This window comes from Prionailurus bengalensis, chromosome A1 (genome assembly GCF_016509475.1).
Source record: "Prionailurus bengalensis isolate Pbe53 chromosome A1, Fcat_Pben_1.1_paternal_pri, whole genome shotgun sequence".
NCBI classification, from domain to species: domain Eukaryota; kingdom Metazoa; phylum Chordata; class Mammalia; order Carnivora; family Felidae; genus Prionailurus; species Prionailurus bengalensis.
This window is the reverse complement of record NC_057343.1, coordinates 219,636,616-219,654,253: the sequence shown is the minus strand read 5'-3', so window position 1 is coordinate 219,654,253 and position 17,638 is coordinate 219,636,616. Positions and strand designations below refer to the sequence as shown.

Genomic DNA, 17,638 nt, shown 5'->3' with positions numbered 1-17,638 from the left:
ACCCAAATTAGTCTGTTACAGAGTCATCACAAGCATGCCTTGCTTTTAAACAAAAAAACAAAAAAACAAAAAAACAAAAATTTTTTTTTGGAAACGACAAAACAAAAACTAGTACTAACCCCTCTTCTGACAATACACAGTTACTCAAATTAACTAGTACTGAGGAGGGGAAGGGGCCCATACCTATGGGCCTTGTCTCACACGAGTGCATGTGGGTAGGTGCAGGGCATTTGTCATTATTGCAAAATCGAATTTTAATTTTTAATCTTTAGTTTGATTTAACATCGCTTTCGGTACTATGCTGACACCAGCTGTGTGGAAAGGGCTCTGGAGATGTTCATGGCAGCACACGCCTGCGGGTCTTCTTCGGTTCTGGAGGCTCCAGGGCAGCCAATATTGCTTCGTCAAATACATTCTTTAGGCCTTGCTGTGTGAGTGCAGAACACTCCACATACTTGACCGCCTTCAGGTCACGGACCAGCTTTTCAGCAGTCTCTGGAGTGACAGGCTCCTGTTTGTTCTTGGCAAGTTTCTCAATCGCACAGGGGTCATCTTGGAGATCAATTTGGGTCCCAACAAGCAAGAAAGGAGTCTTTGGACAGTGGTGAGTTATCTCAGGCACCCACTTCTCCTTCACACTTTCAAATGAGGATGGAGAGACCACTGAAAAACAGACTAGAAATACATCTGTTTGTGGATAACTCAGCGGTCGTAATCTGTCATAATCCTCTTGCCCTGCAGTATCAAAAAGTCCAAGAGTATATGGCTCTCCACCAATCATAACTGTGACTGCATAGTTGTCAAAAACAGTCGGTACATACTCCGATGGAAAATATTTGTTGTGTAGGATATCAGGAGACAGGTTTTACCAACGGCACCATTGCCCACAATGGCACACCTAATTGCATGGCTGAAACAGTTTTGTATCCACTTTAAATATTTCAAATTCAGTGATGACCTCAGCTTCTCCGCCGGGGCGATGGCAGCCTGAAAAATACATTTTAAATTCGAAATCTGGAACCTGGAGTGTGTCTTTATGTGTCCAGGCATCTTAACTATATTTTTTATTCCATTATTTTTCCTAGTTGTCTTAGATAACTAGTTTCATTCTTCTTTTCTCCTCCAGTGATTTATACCAACTTCACTGTCTTTTGTCTAAATTGGTAAACATACTTTTATTAAGGAAATTGAAGCACTTGAAAGAGAATTTTTCCAGATTCCTCTGCATATCAGCACATCTCCTACCTCCTAACTCATATAATCTTTTACTGCTTGTTATTATATATGAACCATTCATGATCCTCTTTATAGTTAATGTCCTAACTCAGGCATTAATTTGCTTCCCTTTTTGCCTACTCCAGCATATAGCTTCAGCAATGTCCCATATTTCTAATACAGCCTGTTTTTATTTCTATCAAATCATTTACACTGCTATAAAATAAAATATTATTCTTTCAAAGTAAAAGAGAAGGAAGAAGAGGAAAGTGGTGGAGGGGGAAGAAAAGGAGGAAGAAGAATTTCCTAACCCCCACCTGTCACATTTTGCTTCTCTCCCTTCAAATAGCACTTCTCAAATGAATAAACTATATATATTGTCTCTAATCTTTTCTAGTATCTCTTTAAAGACTTTTTCATCACAAAGCAATCTAATTCGCTTTTGTCAAGTTTACCAAGTTACCAATCTAACTTGCTTTTGTCATGATACCTATGTTGCTATTTCCAAAGGCCACTTCTCAATTCTCAGTATATCTAACCTAATAGCAATAGTCCTCAGAGTTAGTCACACACTCCTTAATAAACTTAATCACTAGGATAACACATATTATTTTGTCTCCTATTTCCATGGCTGCCTCCTCAAAGTCTGCCTTATGGGTCATTCCTCTTCTTCCAGATACCTTAAGTTTAGAGTATCCTATGACTTCATGATGTTTTTTTTTTTTTCTTAGCTATGTACACTCAGACCATACATCAGGTGACTGATATGCACTTAACACCTGAAACACGTTTTTACAGAACTTCCAAATTTGTATCTTCAGCACAAATCTTTCTCCCTAACTCAACACATACACTCAACTTCTTACCTGAATTCTCCTCTTATGTATCAAATAATTGCTTGCCTTTATTCCTTCCTCTTCTTTCTTTCTTTCTTTCTTTCTTTCTTTCTTTCTTTCTCTTGAGTTAAAGAGAAAGAGGGAGAGAGTTCAAGTGAGCAAGAAACAGAGATAGAGGGAAAATCCCATGAGGGGCAGAGAGAGAGAGAGAGAGAGAGAGAGAGAGAGAAGTGGGGCTCATCAGGGGCTCATGTTTTACCCAAAGCTAGGCTTGTGCTTACCCGGGGCACGAGCTCAAGAACTGTGAGATCATGACCTGAGCTGAAGTTAGATTCTTAACAACTGAGCCATCCAGGCACCCAAATAATTGCTTTTCTAATTTAACATGTCCAAGATAGAGCTCTGATCTTCTGTGCCAAATCTTTTACAGTCATAGACTTTCCTATTCCATTTGATGGCCATTCTGTTTTTCAAGTTGGAACTCTCCTTGAATCTTTTCTTACCTATTTAATTCATTTCTTAAAACCCAGAATTTAGCCACTTCCTACTATGTCCCCTGCTACCTTGTCAGTGTTTGTCATTTTAATCCCTCAGGTATACAATTACAGTTGTCTTCTACTTCCATCTTTGCCAAATTCCCAAAATCTGTTCTCAGTGAAATATTGAGAGTGGTCCTTTTAAAAATCTAAGTCTGATGGCATTCATGCCTGCATCTAGAATCCTCCTCAAACTCCTTATTTTATTCAGAGTAAAAGCACAAACACTTATAGTCATCTAAAAAGGCCATCCTGATCCTAAAACAAGATCCTTTTCTTATCTCCTATCATTTCCCCCTCATACTTGCTCCAAGCCTACTGGCCTCTTACTCTTCAACTATGCTTGGTAAACTCCTATTGTGAGCCTTTATACCACCTACTTCTACTTGGAATAACCTTCACCTAGGCATCTGCATAGATATCTTTCTGACTACCTTCATGATTTTGTTCAATGTCACTTACTCAAAGCAGAGCACCCTAACTTCTGCCTTGCGCCTGACCCTTACAATCTTGTCCAGTTTACCCAGTCCATGATCCAGAAGCACTTTCCATGACAGTATAATGTATATAATGTAGTTATTATCTCTATAGATTGTACTCTTTCTCCTTCCCCTAGATTAAAAGATTGGCAGGGATCTGCCATATTTATTCTGATAGTTTATATGTCCCATTCATTTAAAATGGTGCCCAGCATAGTAAGATTCAACTTTTGCTAACAACAAACAAAACTGATTCCCAACTGTTGTATGCGATGCACTCTTTCTCTCTCAACTCTTAGGGTTGTCTGTTTATCCTTAATATACTGAAGTTTCATTACAATGCCTACATGCTTGTTTTTGCTGGAATTTGTTTGCACGTATTATTGTATTAGTGTTGTTGTAGATGTTGTTTTAACTAGTATCGAATTCTGAAGACTCATCACATTTATTATGTAAAACTTGAGACCTTTATTTCTTTACAGGTTGCTTGTCATCCATACTCACTATTTGTACTTTTAAAACTCTAATTAAAAGTATTATGAAGCTTTTGGGTTGACACTATTGCTCTAAACTCTTTTCATATTTTCCTTACTTGTTTCCTTTGGACTATACCATGATCTAGTTTAACATGATTTTATTAACTGTGTTGTCTTTACACTTGATCTTAATGATTTGTTGCTGCTTTGATCATTTTAATATTTATTATTCAATTTCCAAGATTTCTGACTTTTCCTGTTTTATAACAAATTTTCATTTTACACAGTCTCCTATCTTTACAGCACTTGGTTCCATTTTGAATTTATGAATTTTAAATATATGAGTTTTATAATTTTTTTGTAAGTATAATTCTGTTTATCACTTTTTGCAGGTGTTACATATTCTGTATGTTTATATCTAGAATTAGAACTTCCTTGCATGAACTTAATTATGAACTGGCTTTCTATCTTTGGGGGGTGGGAGGAATTTCCCCTGCACCAGTTCTGGATTGTATGTGCTTCCTTCCCAGGAATCAAATAGGGCTAAATTAAATTCTAGCATGAACACATATATTTAGTGTTACCTTAAGGAACAGAGTTTCAGTTTCCTTATCTTTACAACAGAAATGTGTACGTACCGATTGTGAAAATGGATTTAAATGATTTAAATAAGAAAATATATGAACTTTCATATATATTAAGTGATTGATATATGATTAATAAGTATTATTAGCAAACTGTGAAATTCTTGAGAACATATTTTGAATCTTGTTTCTTTTTATTCTCAGTAACTACCATAGTAACTGTCATACCATAGGTAGAGTTCCTACTTGTGGAGTGAATAAAGGATGGAAAGGAGGAAAAGTTGTTTGTTAGTTTGTTTTGGCATTTATTTAGAAGGAGCATTAGTCTTTTTAACTTCTTTGTGACATTTTTTTCTGCTGTGTCTAAAGGATACTTAAAAATCACAGTTGAGGGTCATTGGTTGTCAACGCCAGGTATTAGAGTCATGAGAGAAGACAAAACACTGTGAAAACCTGGTCCTCAACTACAGAGTTTTTGATTTCGTTGTTTTTAGGTGCATCTAGTTCGTTACATGTAATTCCAGTGGGCAAATGTTTTTAAAACAATAATAAAAATATAGGGTTAAAAATTAAAACAAGATGGGGTCCTTGGGTGGCTCAGTTAACCATCCAACTTCAGCTCATATCAGGTCATGATACGGTTTGTGGGTTTGAGCCCTGTATCGGGCTCAGAGGCTAGAGATTGCTTCAGATTTTGTGTCTCCCTCTTTCTCTGCTGCTTCCCCACTCACGCTCTCTCTCTCTCTCTCAAAAATAAGTGAACATTTAAAAAAAAATTAAAAACGATTAAAACAAGAAAAATACAAAGTCTATATATTGATCCTTAATACACATAGCCAATATGTATCTCTGATTATTTCACAGATACATCAGCATAATTTGAACAATATTTAATAGACAATAGAGCTTGAATTAGATTTTATGTACAATAACAATATGGCAAATACACAGCAAAATGTTAAAATCAGATGATAAAATAAGCAATAGTGCTGTTAATTATGTTTCAGATTTAGCTGGGAAAAATTGTTCTGAAGATAATGTTTAAACCAGCCTATAGTTTATTCTAAAAATTATATACACCTGCATTCAACATTTTGATCATTTTAATCATTTTAATTAATTTAAAAAATAAACCTAATTTCACTTATTTGTTTTTTACTTGCAACTTTGTTGTTGTTGTTGTTGTTGGACAACTGATGTACTCTAGGCGCTGTATTATGTACTGGTGGCACATAATAGAGACTGATACTTCTCACCTACACTTACATACTAAAAGTAATAATAAACGGTCCACACAATTATAACCAGTGTTACTAATTTTAGGGTGTAAGTTTCAGTTATGTTTTATCAGATGTCAATTCTGATTAGTATTTGAAAGACACCATAATAAAAGATATAATTACTTGAAAGATGAGAAATGATGAAAAATTAATTTTCCTTTAATAATAAAAACATCTTATTTAGCATATGAAATTAAGAGAATAAAATGGGTTCATTGTTTATGTCTAACACAGTACATAATTATATATTGTTTTTATGATAGAATAAATTTTTTACAACTCAGAAAAAGAGAGCTCTGTGAGATTAATGACAGTTTCTAGCCATCTAGACTATACTTTTATTCCATTAATTGTCCAATGACGTATTTGTATCTTTTTTTAATTTTTTTTTTCAACGTTTATTTATTTTTGGGACAGAGAGAGACAGAGCATGAATGGGGGAGGGGCATAGAGAGAGGGAGACACAGAATCGGAAACAGGCTCCAGGCTCTGAGCCATCAGCCCAGAGCCCGACGCAGGGCTCGAACTCACGGACTGCGAGATCGTGACCTGGCTGAAGTCGGATGCTTAACCGACTGCGCCACCCAGGCGCCCCTGATGTATTTGTATCTTAAACCTGGAGCCAAAAAACCCAACTTATTTTGACATCTTGACAGCATTCTCAAAGCATTAAAAAAAAAAAAAGTGATATTTGTAGCAAAATAAACCTGTGAAGTTAGGGGTAATTCTATTTTAATCCAGTTATATATTCAATGTAATAGATTCCTCTAACGCCTATGGATTCAAACAGCTATTAGGACCACCTTGAATATGGTTCCACATTATTACAAGTTTTTAAGAAATGGTCTCTGATGTCATGGAGTTGGGTGCTGGGATAGAAGAATTCTAAAAATAATCCTCAATGGCCCTTTCCTTGTATCATCGCTCCTTTGTGGACAGAATTTATGAATATGACTAGATGTTACTCCATGATTATGTTACATTACCTGGCACAAGTAATTTTGCAGATGTAATAAACATTGTTAATCAGTTAACCTTAAAATAGTGAGATTATTGTGGTCAGTCTAATCAAATGACAAAGCTCTTTAAAAACAGAGTTTCTTTTGTTTAGTTACAGAATGAAAAGGAGAGAGATTGTAGGTATGAGAAGGGCACTTCCCTGCTGCCTTTGCAGGTGCAGAGGGCCTTGGGAGAAGGAACACAGGCCAGCCTCTAGGGGTGGAGAATGGCCTCCCGGCAGAGAGCTGACAAAACAAAACAAAACAAAACAAAACAAAACAAAACAAAACAAAACAAAACAAAACAAAACAAAACAAAACAAAACAAAACGGTACCCCAGATTTATAGCCACGAACAACTGGATTCTGTTGACAATCTAGGTAAGTGTGGAAGCAGATTCTTCTCCTGAGACTCTAAGCAAGCGCCTGGAACTGCCAATTCACTGATTTCAGACTGAGAACATAAGAGAACTCAGTCCAGCTGATCCAATCCTGACCTAGTTATAAGACCAATAAATGGGTATTGCTTTAATCCTTTGAGTTTGTGATAATAGAAAACTGATACAGGTATGAATCCAGCTTCTGCCACTTCTTAGGTGTACAAACAGGATAACTTAAGGAGTTATTATGGGGATATTATGGGGGATACAGAGAAGGGAAAATACGGTTGAAATGCATAGCATAATGGAACATAACAATAAAGAAAATGAGCTAAGAAGAAAAATATAGACCTTTACTTTAAATGAATCATGTATTACACACAAGAAGAAAATCTTAAACTAAGCGTTAAAATGGTTTTAATGCTAAACATTTCCTATTCTATTGTTAAACTAGTATGTATTGAATTAAACTGATAGTTTATAGTGCTAATCACAACTGCTTCTAAATCCCAGAAGAGCCCCTTATATAGAAAGTGTACACAATAAGAATACAAATACCAACGTAAAAAAGCAACAGAAAGAAACACAACAACGCATATGCCAACATGGAGAACTTTGTATGAATTCATTCCATTCTCATCGTCCATTTATTTGCGCTTTTTGTGTACTAACCCCTAATAGCTTTATGTAGTGTTAAGAGACAAAGTGGGGCATGTTATAAATTCTTTTAGTTATGCATTTATGAATTTGAATAAAGATCGCGTCAAACCACCAGAAGCGAGGAATGATCCAGCAAGTGGAGCCAGGCATGGGGAGAAAAGGCGGAAGCAAAGCAAGGGCCTCATTGATTGGCTATAGCCTAGATAGCGGCTTGTGATTGGTTGTCCTTAGGTTTCGCTCTGATAACTTTGAAGCTTTTGCGGTTTCGATTTGGTTTGTTTACCTCAGCCGCCGCCGGGTGTTAGAGCTACTTCAGGCTAATGGTCTTGTTTTATTACGCGTTAGTACTCGTAGGCGTATTTTAAACTGAAACTGAGGAGCAGAGAGATTTCATAACTTGCAGAAGACCGCCCAGAGGTGAGTTTTGAGCTGATGTCCCTGTGGTTAACCTTTCTTAGTCTTCATGTCATTTTAAATTGGGTCTTGGGAACATTTTTCCATGGATGCGAGAGAACTATTGTATCAGAATTGAGTTAAACTGCTGTAGGACACCCAGCTGGGGTTGCAGAACTGCTTGGTTTGAGAAAAATCTCCGCACTTTTGGTGACCAGAGCACGGAAGTGGTGAGCGTGGTAGTGGAGGAGGAACACAGAAGGGTATTTTTGCTCTGTGATACGTTTAACATTTACCATAGCGCCTCGCAAAATGTTGGTGCGTCTTAAGTGCCTAAAGTCATGGAAAGAATTTTAAGATAGGAAGCAGGTGACAAAAGAATTATTGTAAAACAAATGTTGATGTAATGACAGACACTTGACAAAACGTAAGTTGTGTGTGTATGCACACATTTTGATGTCAAACCTGACACAGCTTATCCATTAAAATTATTATTTAAATACAGGAACACATAAAGCAAACGATAATAAAATAGTTACATATCTATCTTAGAGACCCAGTTTGGCTTTATTTTCACAACTACTATAAACAAATATTGCATGAGCCATTTTTTCAATATTAACTTTTAAGACATGGGGAAATCCTAATAAAATCATTTTCAAGACACAGTCCCTGACAGTTTGTAACAGCAGTGCCTATTCTAACTTGAGAAAGAACACCCCGAAATGTTTTGGGTGGCTGGATCGTGCACATTTGCAAATGTGGCATCACACAGCAGCTCAACTAAATAAATTTCTGATCCTATGTTAAATCTCGAATTGTATTATATTACATGATAGTAATAGATTTTGCTATTATCTTAGCTTTTCTTATTACATCTCAAGATAAAATATTTGTGTTTTAGTAGTTTTGCTATATTTTGTCAAATGCTATTAATATGGAAATACGTTTTAGACAAAATATCTGATAAGCCACTTATTTGAAATTTTTTCTCTTATAAAGCATCGTGCTTTCCAGCTTTGTGATTATGTACTCAGCATGTTTCATAAATGAATTTTGGTGTACATTTATGCCAAGTACAGAAGTTCTTCCAAAGCACTTTTTGGAAGTACAGTTTGGAAATCTCTTCATTGTTTCCAGTTGCTAAGCAACACCCCCTCTTTGCCTGTTGCCATGGTTCCTCATGAATCAGAGATGACACAAAGCCATCTGTTTCAACCAGCACCCCTCCTTTCTCTAAAGTATGACCCGCTCTAGTCATCCAGAGGCAAGATGGAGTAAGTTAAATGTGACTTAGGTAGTCTTAGGTAGTTGTGAGAGTAAAACTTCTATAAGGTAATTTTTTTTCTTTTTTTGTTTGAAAAGTAATCATTCCTTAAAAGAAGATAAAATCACTATGCTGCCAAAATGCTACATTTACAATAGACTGAAAGTACAATCTGAAATAATAAAGAAGAAACAAACAGTAAAACAAAACCAAACAAAATAGCTTCAGGTATTTTAAACTATTGGTTTTATTTCCTTTAATTTACTGTGGTGCTTACTATCTGTAAATGTACTTCCTAAAATAACGTTTAAAAGAAATGTTTGGAATATGTAACTAGAGCAGCCAACTTGTTTAATCCCATGGAATCTTTGAAATAGAAAGTGAACAAATTGTCACTAGGATTATCCTGAATAAAAATTGGAATTTGTCTTTGTTTTTATTTTCCCAAAGCAAAACTAATACTATTTCTTGGACTCCTAACTGGATGGTTTCAGAATGTGCCTGGAGATACGGCTACATTGAGCTTGAAAGTTTTACCAAATATCCTTTATAGATACATAAACATTTATAAAGAGAGTGCTAGTCTCAATAATTTGTTCAGAGTCTGTGAAACTAAAAACAGAAAGTAAACTTTCAGTTATTTGGGATGTTAATAGTTTTGGAGTTTACCAGAGTATTTTTTAGCACAGTAAATGTGAACAGTGCCCTTTATTCATAATATTCTATTACATGTTGCCATAACGTACCTTTGTTTTTCAGCTCTGTGCTATGCCTCTCATTTTAAAATCATTTCAAAATCCCCCAGTTTTAAAAACAGACTATTAAATAAGCGAGTTCTGGTGATTCACCTTTGTATACCTCTCTTCTAACCGCTTGGCAAAATGTGTCGGAAACTCCACGGACTTGCTTTTGGGGCCACATCTGAAAATGCCTTTCTTCCCTCTAAAAATAATGAATATTTATAACCAGCAATTTCCAGTTACTAATACCTAACTTGATTACATGTGCATGTATTTGAAGAGTTGTAATACTTGAACATCAGGTAGAATGTGTGTCTGTTACTATGCTGCCTTATTAATCCTGGAAAAAAAAAAGGTAAGGTCAGTGTTACAATATTTTAGTTTTATGACACACAGATGTCTTTAACTCAATGTGCATTTATCAAGGAAAAAGAAAGGCATATATTTCCAGTGAAATTAGATAAGTAGATCTGTAGCATTATCTTCTTAACACCTATGATTTGTCTCAGATTTTCAGTAATGCTTTCCTGTACCAGTTCCCACAATTAAATTTCCTTAAGCACTTGCAAGTAAGATAAAATAAAACACAATCTACTGTCAGACCATTTTGATTACACTTAATGCTTTAATTAAATCAATTTCAATGTTTTAGTGAATATTTTGGATTGATGCCCTGGACTTTTGAACTATATGTCATATGATTCTTAATAGGACACAGAATTCCCAGTATCTTAAAAAATAAAGTTTCCTTAAATTTGAAAGATAGTCCATATTAATGTGGGATTTTCTGTTTATAGAGGACAATATACAGTATGTACCTTGTTAGATTTAGAGTTTGTGTTTGGCCTGGTGTTCTGACGCTGTTTTGCAGTGAGTATATTCTGTAGTTTGTTAACTAAGTATACTGAAATGTTTATTTAAGCCTTTGCATCTTCCATATAGATTGTTTTTGGAAAACTCATTATAAATAAGTTTTAGCATTTTATATCTAAAAGGAATTTGTGGTTAAATATGTCATAACCTTCATCCCTCTTAATGAAAGTGTGTCTTAACAGAGAATATAACACATAGTATTTCTTCACATATTGAGGTGAAATGTTTTGACATAAGTATACACCTAGGAAACCATCACCAAAATCAAAATGATAAACATATTCATTAGCTCCCTAAAGTTTCCTCAGACCCCTTTGCGCTCCCTCTCTTTCACCTCTGCCTGCCCCAAACTGCTCCCCTCCCTAGCTAATCACTCTCTGTTTTCTGCCATTATACATTCGTTTGCATTTCCTATAATTTTCTATCAGTGGAATTAATATAGAGCGTGCTCCTTCTGTTTGGCCTCCTTAACTGAGCAAAGTTATTTTGAGATTCCTCCATGTTTCCAGGTACATATTTCATTTGTTTGTATTGTTGAGCAGTATTCCACAGTATACCACAGTTTTATTTACTGACCTATGGATGAACATTTGGCTATTTCCAGTTGTGTGCTGTTACAAGGAAAGTTGCTATGAATATTTGTTTCTAAGTCTTTTATGCACATGCGCTTTCAATTTTTTGACTAAATACCTAGGAGTGGAATGGCTGTATTATATAATATGCTTAGCTTAGCTTCTTAAGAACATGAGAAAATGTTTTCCAAAGTGATTGTACCATTCTCATTTCTGTTCCCACCAGAGTTTCAATTCTTACATATCCTCATCAACATCAGAATTGTGTTTTTAATTTTAACCATTCTAGTGACTTTGGAGGGGATTTTGATTTGTTTTTCATTTTATGTCATTAATGACAAACAATATGTAGCATCATTTTGTGAGCTCCCTTGCCATCTATATATTTTCTTTGATAGTCATGTCTAAAATATATGTTTTGTCTACTTTTATTTGGTTAGTTATTTTCTCATTGAGTTTTAAGAATTCTTCATATAGTGTGGATACAAGCCTTTTATCATATATGACTTGCAAAGATTTTCCTCAGTCTATGGTTTGTTTTTTCATTTTGTTTTTAATTTTGATGAGGCCCAATAATCGAATTGGTCTTTTGGGGGCCATTTTTTTGGTGTCTTGTCTAAGAAGTCATTGTTTGACCAAAATTACAAGAGTTTTGTCCAAGGGTGTCTTCTACAACGTTTTAATAGTTTTAGATTTTACATTTAGGTCTGTGATACATTTGAATTAAATTTTGTGTATAGTGTTAGGCTAAGTGTGGAGCACAGTTAATTTTTTTACATATGAATATCTTGAAAGTTGCAGCTCTGGTGAAAATATTTTCTTTTTTTTTTTCTTTAAAAAAAATTTTTTTTTAATGTTTATTATTTTTGAGAGAGAGAGAGAGACAGAGAGCAAGCAGGGAAGGGGGCAGAGAGAGAGGGAGACACAGAACCGGAAGCAGGCTTCAGGCTCTGAGCTGTCAGCACAGAGCCTGATGCGGGGCTCGAACTCACAGACTGTGAGATCATGACCTGAGCTGTAGTCGGCCACCCAACCAACTGAGCCACCCAGGCGCCCCATGGTGAAGATATTTTCTATACATTTTTCCACTGAATTAGCTTTATGCGTTTGTCAAAAATCAATTATTTATCCATTGTTTCTGAAACCTGCATTTTGTTTGTTGATCACTTTTGGTATATTTACTCCAATACCAGTCTTAAATATTTGTTTTATGATGTCTTAAGATCAAGTAGTGTTAGTTCATCTTTTTAAAGTTATTTGTAGTTTGATATCTTTTGTATTTTCATATGAAATTTAGGGTCATCTTGTTAATTTCTACAAAGAAACCTGCTGGGATTTTGAATGATTTTATTGAATTTATGTAGATCTACTGTGAGAAAATTAACACCTTAACACTTGAGTGTTCTGACCGATTAACATAGTATACATCTCTATTTATTTAGGTCTTCTTTAAATTCTCAGGGCAGTATTATATAGTTTTCAATGAAAGACTGCCAGAAAAATTATCAACATTTTTGTCAGATATATCTCTAAAAATGTTTAAAGTATTTTAGTGTTATTTAAATGTTTGTAATATATAGAAATATAATTGATCTCTATATATTGATTTTGTTTTCTGCAACCACACTAAATTCATTTATTCTAATAAATTTTTGTTAATTTTATCAGATTTTTCCTTTTATTTTTTTTTGCTTTTAAGTTTTTTCTCCAATTAGCTAACATACAGTGTAGTCTTGGCTTCCAGAGTAGATTCTCGTGATTCATCACATACATACAAGACATACATACAACGGTGCTCATCCCAACAAGTGCCCATAATTGGCTATTGTTGATAGTGCTGCTGTAAACATTGGCGTGCATGTGCCCCTTTGAATCAGCACTCCTATATCCTTTGGATAAATTCCTAGTAGTGCAATTGCTGGGTTGTAGGGTAATTCTACTTTTAATTTTTTGAGGAACCTGCGTGCTGTTTTCCAGAGTGACTGCACCTGTTTGCCTTCCCACCAACAGTGCAAGAGGGTTCCCTTTTCTCCATGTCCTCGCCAACATCTATTGTTTCCTGACTTGTTAATTTTAGCCACTCTGACCAGTGTGAGATGTTATCTCAGTGTGGTTTTGATTTGTATCTCCCTGATGATGAGTGATGTTGAATATCTTTTCATGTGTCTATATACCATCTGGATGTCTTCTTTGGAAAAGTGGCTGTTCATTTCTTCTACCCATTTCTTTCCTGGATTGTTTTTTGGGTGTTGAGATTGATAAATTCTTTATAGAATTTTGATACTAACCCTTTATCTGGTATGTCTTTTGCAACTACCTTCTCCCATTCCATCAGTTGTCTTTTAGTTTTGTTGATTGTTTCCCTTGCTGTGCAAAAGCTTTTTATTTTGATGAGGTCCCAATAGTTCATTTTTGCTTTTATTTCCCTTGCCTTCAGAGACACGTCAAGTAAGAAGTTGCTGTGGTTGAGGTCGAAGAGGTTGCTGCCTGTTTTCTCCTATAGGATTTTGATTTCCTCCTACAAGATTTCTCCTGTAGGTTTCCTGTCTCACATTTTGGTCTTTCATCCATTTTGAATTTATTTTTGTGTATGGTGTAAGAAAGTAGTACAGTTTCATTCTTCTGCATATTGCTGTCCAGTTCCCCCAGCACCATTTGCTAAAGAAACACTCTTTTTTCCATTAGATACTCTTTTCCTGCTTTGTTGAAGGTTAGTTGGCCATATATTTGTGGGTCCATTTCTGGGTTCTCTATTCTGTTCCATTAGTCTATGTGTCTGTTTTGTGCCAATACCATATTGTCTTGATGATTACAGCTTTGTAATATAGGCTGATGTCCGGGATTGTGATGCCTCCAGCTTTGGTTTTCTTTTTCAACATTACTTTGGTTATTTGGGGTCTTTTGTGACTCCTGTAAATTTTAGGATTGTTCTAGCTCTGTGAAGAATGCTGGTGCTATTTGGATTGGGTTTGCATTCAGTGTGTAGATGTCTTTGGGTAACATTGACATTTTAACAATATTTTCTTCCTATCTATGAGCATGGGATGTTTTTTCATTTCTTTGTGTCTTCTTCAACTTATTTCATTAGCTTTCTATAGTTTTCAGCATAGAGATCATTTACCTCTTTGGTTAGGTTTATTTTTAGGTATTTTATTGTTTTTGGTGCAATAATGAATGGGATCGATTCCTTGGTATCTGTTTCTGTTGCTTCATTATTGGTGTATAAAATACAACTATTTTATCAGATTTTTCTACATACAACATTTTTCCTCTGTAGATAGAAACAGTTTTTCTCCTTCCTTTTTTTTTTAATGTTTATTTATTTTTGAGAGAGAGAGAGAAAGAGAGAGAGACAGAGACAGAGACAGAGTGTGAGCAGGGGAGGGGCAGAAAGACAGGGAGACCCAAACATTGAAGCAGGCTCCAGGCTCTGAGCTGTCAGCACAGATCCAGACAGACATGGAGGTTGACTCGCAGACCACCAGATCATGACCTGAGCCTAAGTCGGAGGCTAATCGACTGAGCCACCTAGGCACAAGTTTCCTTCTATTCATAATTTGCTTAGAGTATTTATCAGAAATAGATATTTGATTTTGTCAAATGTTTTTTCCTGCATCTATGCAGATGAATATATCTTTTTCCTTCTTAAAAACATTTTAATATGGCAAAATATATTGATAGAGTTTTAAATGTTAAGCCAATCTTGTATTTATGACATAAACTCCACTTGGTCATGGTATGTTTATTGTCATTTTATATTTTGTTGTATTTGACTACATTAACTTTTGTTTAGAATGTTTGCCTATATGTTCATGAGGGATATTTCTTATAATGTCTGTCTGGTTTAGAGCTGTGCTCATAGAATAAGTTGGGAAGCCTCATCAGATTTATTGAAGATTTTTATAGAATTTTTATTCCTTTCTTAAATGTTTGATAGTTCACTATGAAGCCATTAGGATCAGAAGTTCTCACAGGCGCACCAGGGTGACTCAGTTGGTTAAGTTTCTGACTCTTGGTTTCAGCTCGGGTCCTGATCTTACAGTTCCTGGTTTCAAGCCCCATGTCAGGCTCTGTGCTGACAGCACTGTGGAGCCTGGTTGGGATTGTCTCCCTTTCTCTCTGCTCCTCCCCCACTCAACACATGTACTCTCTCTCTTTCTCTCTCTCTCTCAAAAATAATAAAAATGTAAGAAAAAGTTCTCTTTGAAACACAGGTTTTAGCTACACATTCAATTTCATAAATATGGGACTACTTTTCCCCTATTTTGTTCACATTCTCATATATGCTCTTAGATTTCTCCACATATCCATTTTCTACTGTTCATTCTAGAGTCCCCAAAACCTTAACAAATACCTCTCCTGGTCTCAGTACCTTAACTGGTAGTGTGACCCTGAACCTCATATTAGGCCATTCCGAGGCCAAGATTATTGCACTTGTCTTTTACCATCAGAGTTAGACAGCTGGATATTAAGAATGTGCAAGTGAACCAAAATGGTACCAAACATATCTTCCCCTAACTCTAATGTATAACAGAAGCCTTATATCTAATGATCCATATCAGTTAACCCTCCCTGAATGACGCTTCACCTTCTTGCCTGCAGGTCCTTTGACATGAGTTGTCCAAAGTATCCAAAGTCACCTGTAGCTTTTGGTGAAAATGGTCTAGTCAAGATGCTACACTTCAGGAATTCTTGTATGTTTCCACTTGTCATTTTATTTTATTTTATTTTATTTTATTTTATTTTATTATTTTGTTTTATTTTGTTTTATTTTATTTTATTTTATTTTATTTTATTTTATTTTATTTTATTTTATTTTATTTTATTATTTTGTTTTATTTTGTTTTATTTTATTTTATTTTATTTTATTATTTTTTAGTGTTTATGTGCTTATTTTGAAAGAGAGAGCACATGCAAGTGTGGGGAGGGGCAGAGAGTGAGGGAGAGAGAGAATTCCCAGCAGGCTTTGCACTGTCAGCACAGAGCCTAATATGGGGCTTGATCTCATGAACTGTGGAATCATGACCTGAGCAGAGATCAAGAGTCAGACACTTAACCAACTGAGACACCCAGGTGCTTCTCCACTTGTCTTTTAATGTCTTTGTCTTTGACATATAACTTTCAGAGCTGCTTCCTGGGCCCAGTCTGAGCCCCAAAGTATTTACATTTGGAATAGACCTGAGTCCAGACTCAAAGAAGAGACAGATCCAGATAATCTGTAGCTTGAAGTGGAGCCTCCATTGTGGGCTCATCCTAGACCATTTAACTCCAGCCAACCCAAAGTCACTTTGAGTCATAAAAAAAAGTGTTTAATGCTACTGAATTTTGACTTGGTTTGGTAAACATATCTAACCTATCCAAAAATTGGTCTGTAAGTGGGGTGCTGATGTAACAGAAGCCTAACGTTTGTGGCAGTGTTTTTATTTTTTTGGAACTGGGTGGGGAAAAAAGTGGGCAAACAAATAGAAGTCCAGAAAATGACCATGAAATTTTTATAAGTGCTTGGAAAAATAACCAAAACTTACTGGAAAATCATCATATAGAGATTTTATGATTTTATTTATTTTTTTTTATCATGATAAGTGTACTCTTTTATCTCCATTCTTTATTTCCCCCAACCCCACCTACTTCCCCTCTGGTAACCATGAATTTGTATTCTGTGGTTAAGAGCCTGTTTCTTGGTTTGTCTCTCTCTTTTTTTCACCTTGCTCATTTGTTTTGTTTCTTGAATTCCACATATGAGTGAAATCATACAGTATTTGTCTTTCTTTGACTTACTTTGCTTAGCTTTATACTCTCTCACTCTATCCATGTTGCAAATGACAAGATTTCATTCTTTTTTATGGCTGAGTTGCATTCCATTGCGTATATATGCCACATCTTCTTTATCTATCTATTGATAGATACTTGGGCTGCTTCCATAATTTGGTTATTGTAAATAATGCTGCTATAAACCTAGGAGTGTATGTATCCCTATGAATTAGTGTCTTTGTATTATTTGGGTAAATACCCAGTAGTGTGGTTCCTGGATTGTAGGGTATTTCTATTTTTAACTTTTTGAGAAAACTTCATACTGTTTTTCACAGTGGTTATACTAGTTTGCATTCCAACCACCTGTTACTGGTTTTTAATGTAATTCCATTGTGATCACAAAACATACTTTATGTGCCTTAAATTATTTTAAATTCATTGAGATATATATTATGGGTCACAGTATGGTCTGTCTTAGTAAGTGTTCCATGTGCACTTGAAAGAGTAGCATACTCTATACGCCTTTGTGGTGGTGTATTTACAAATATCTATTAGGTCAGCTTGGCTGATAGATTTGATTAAATTTATTTCTTTACTG

At 35.3% G+C, this 17,638-nt stretch overlaps 1 protein-coding gene across 1 annotated transcript; it reads right to left on the bottom strand.

The window, feature by feature from the left end:
• Nucleotides 1-233: 233 nt before the first annotated feature.
• On the bottom strand, nucleotides 234-1,050 carry LOC122480120 (cell division control protein 42 homolog). The gene is given in 2 exon segments (XM_043574137.1): nucleotides 234-834; nucleotides 837-1,050. Coding segments are annotated over 2 exon segments (711 nt in total). The 3' UTR covers nucleotides 234-337.
• Between the last annotated feature and the right edge of the window lie 16,588 nt (nucleotides 1,051-17,638).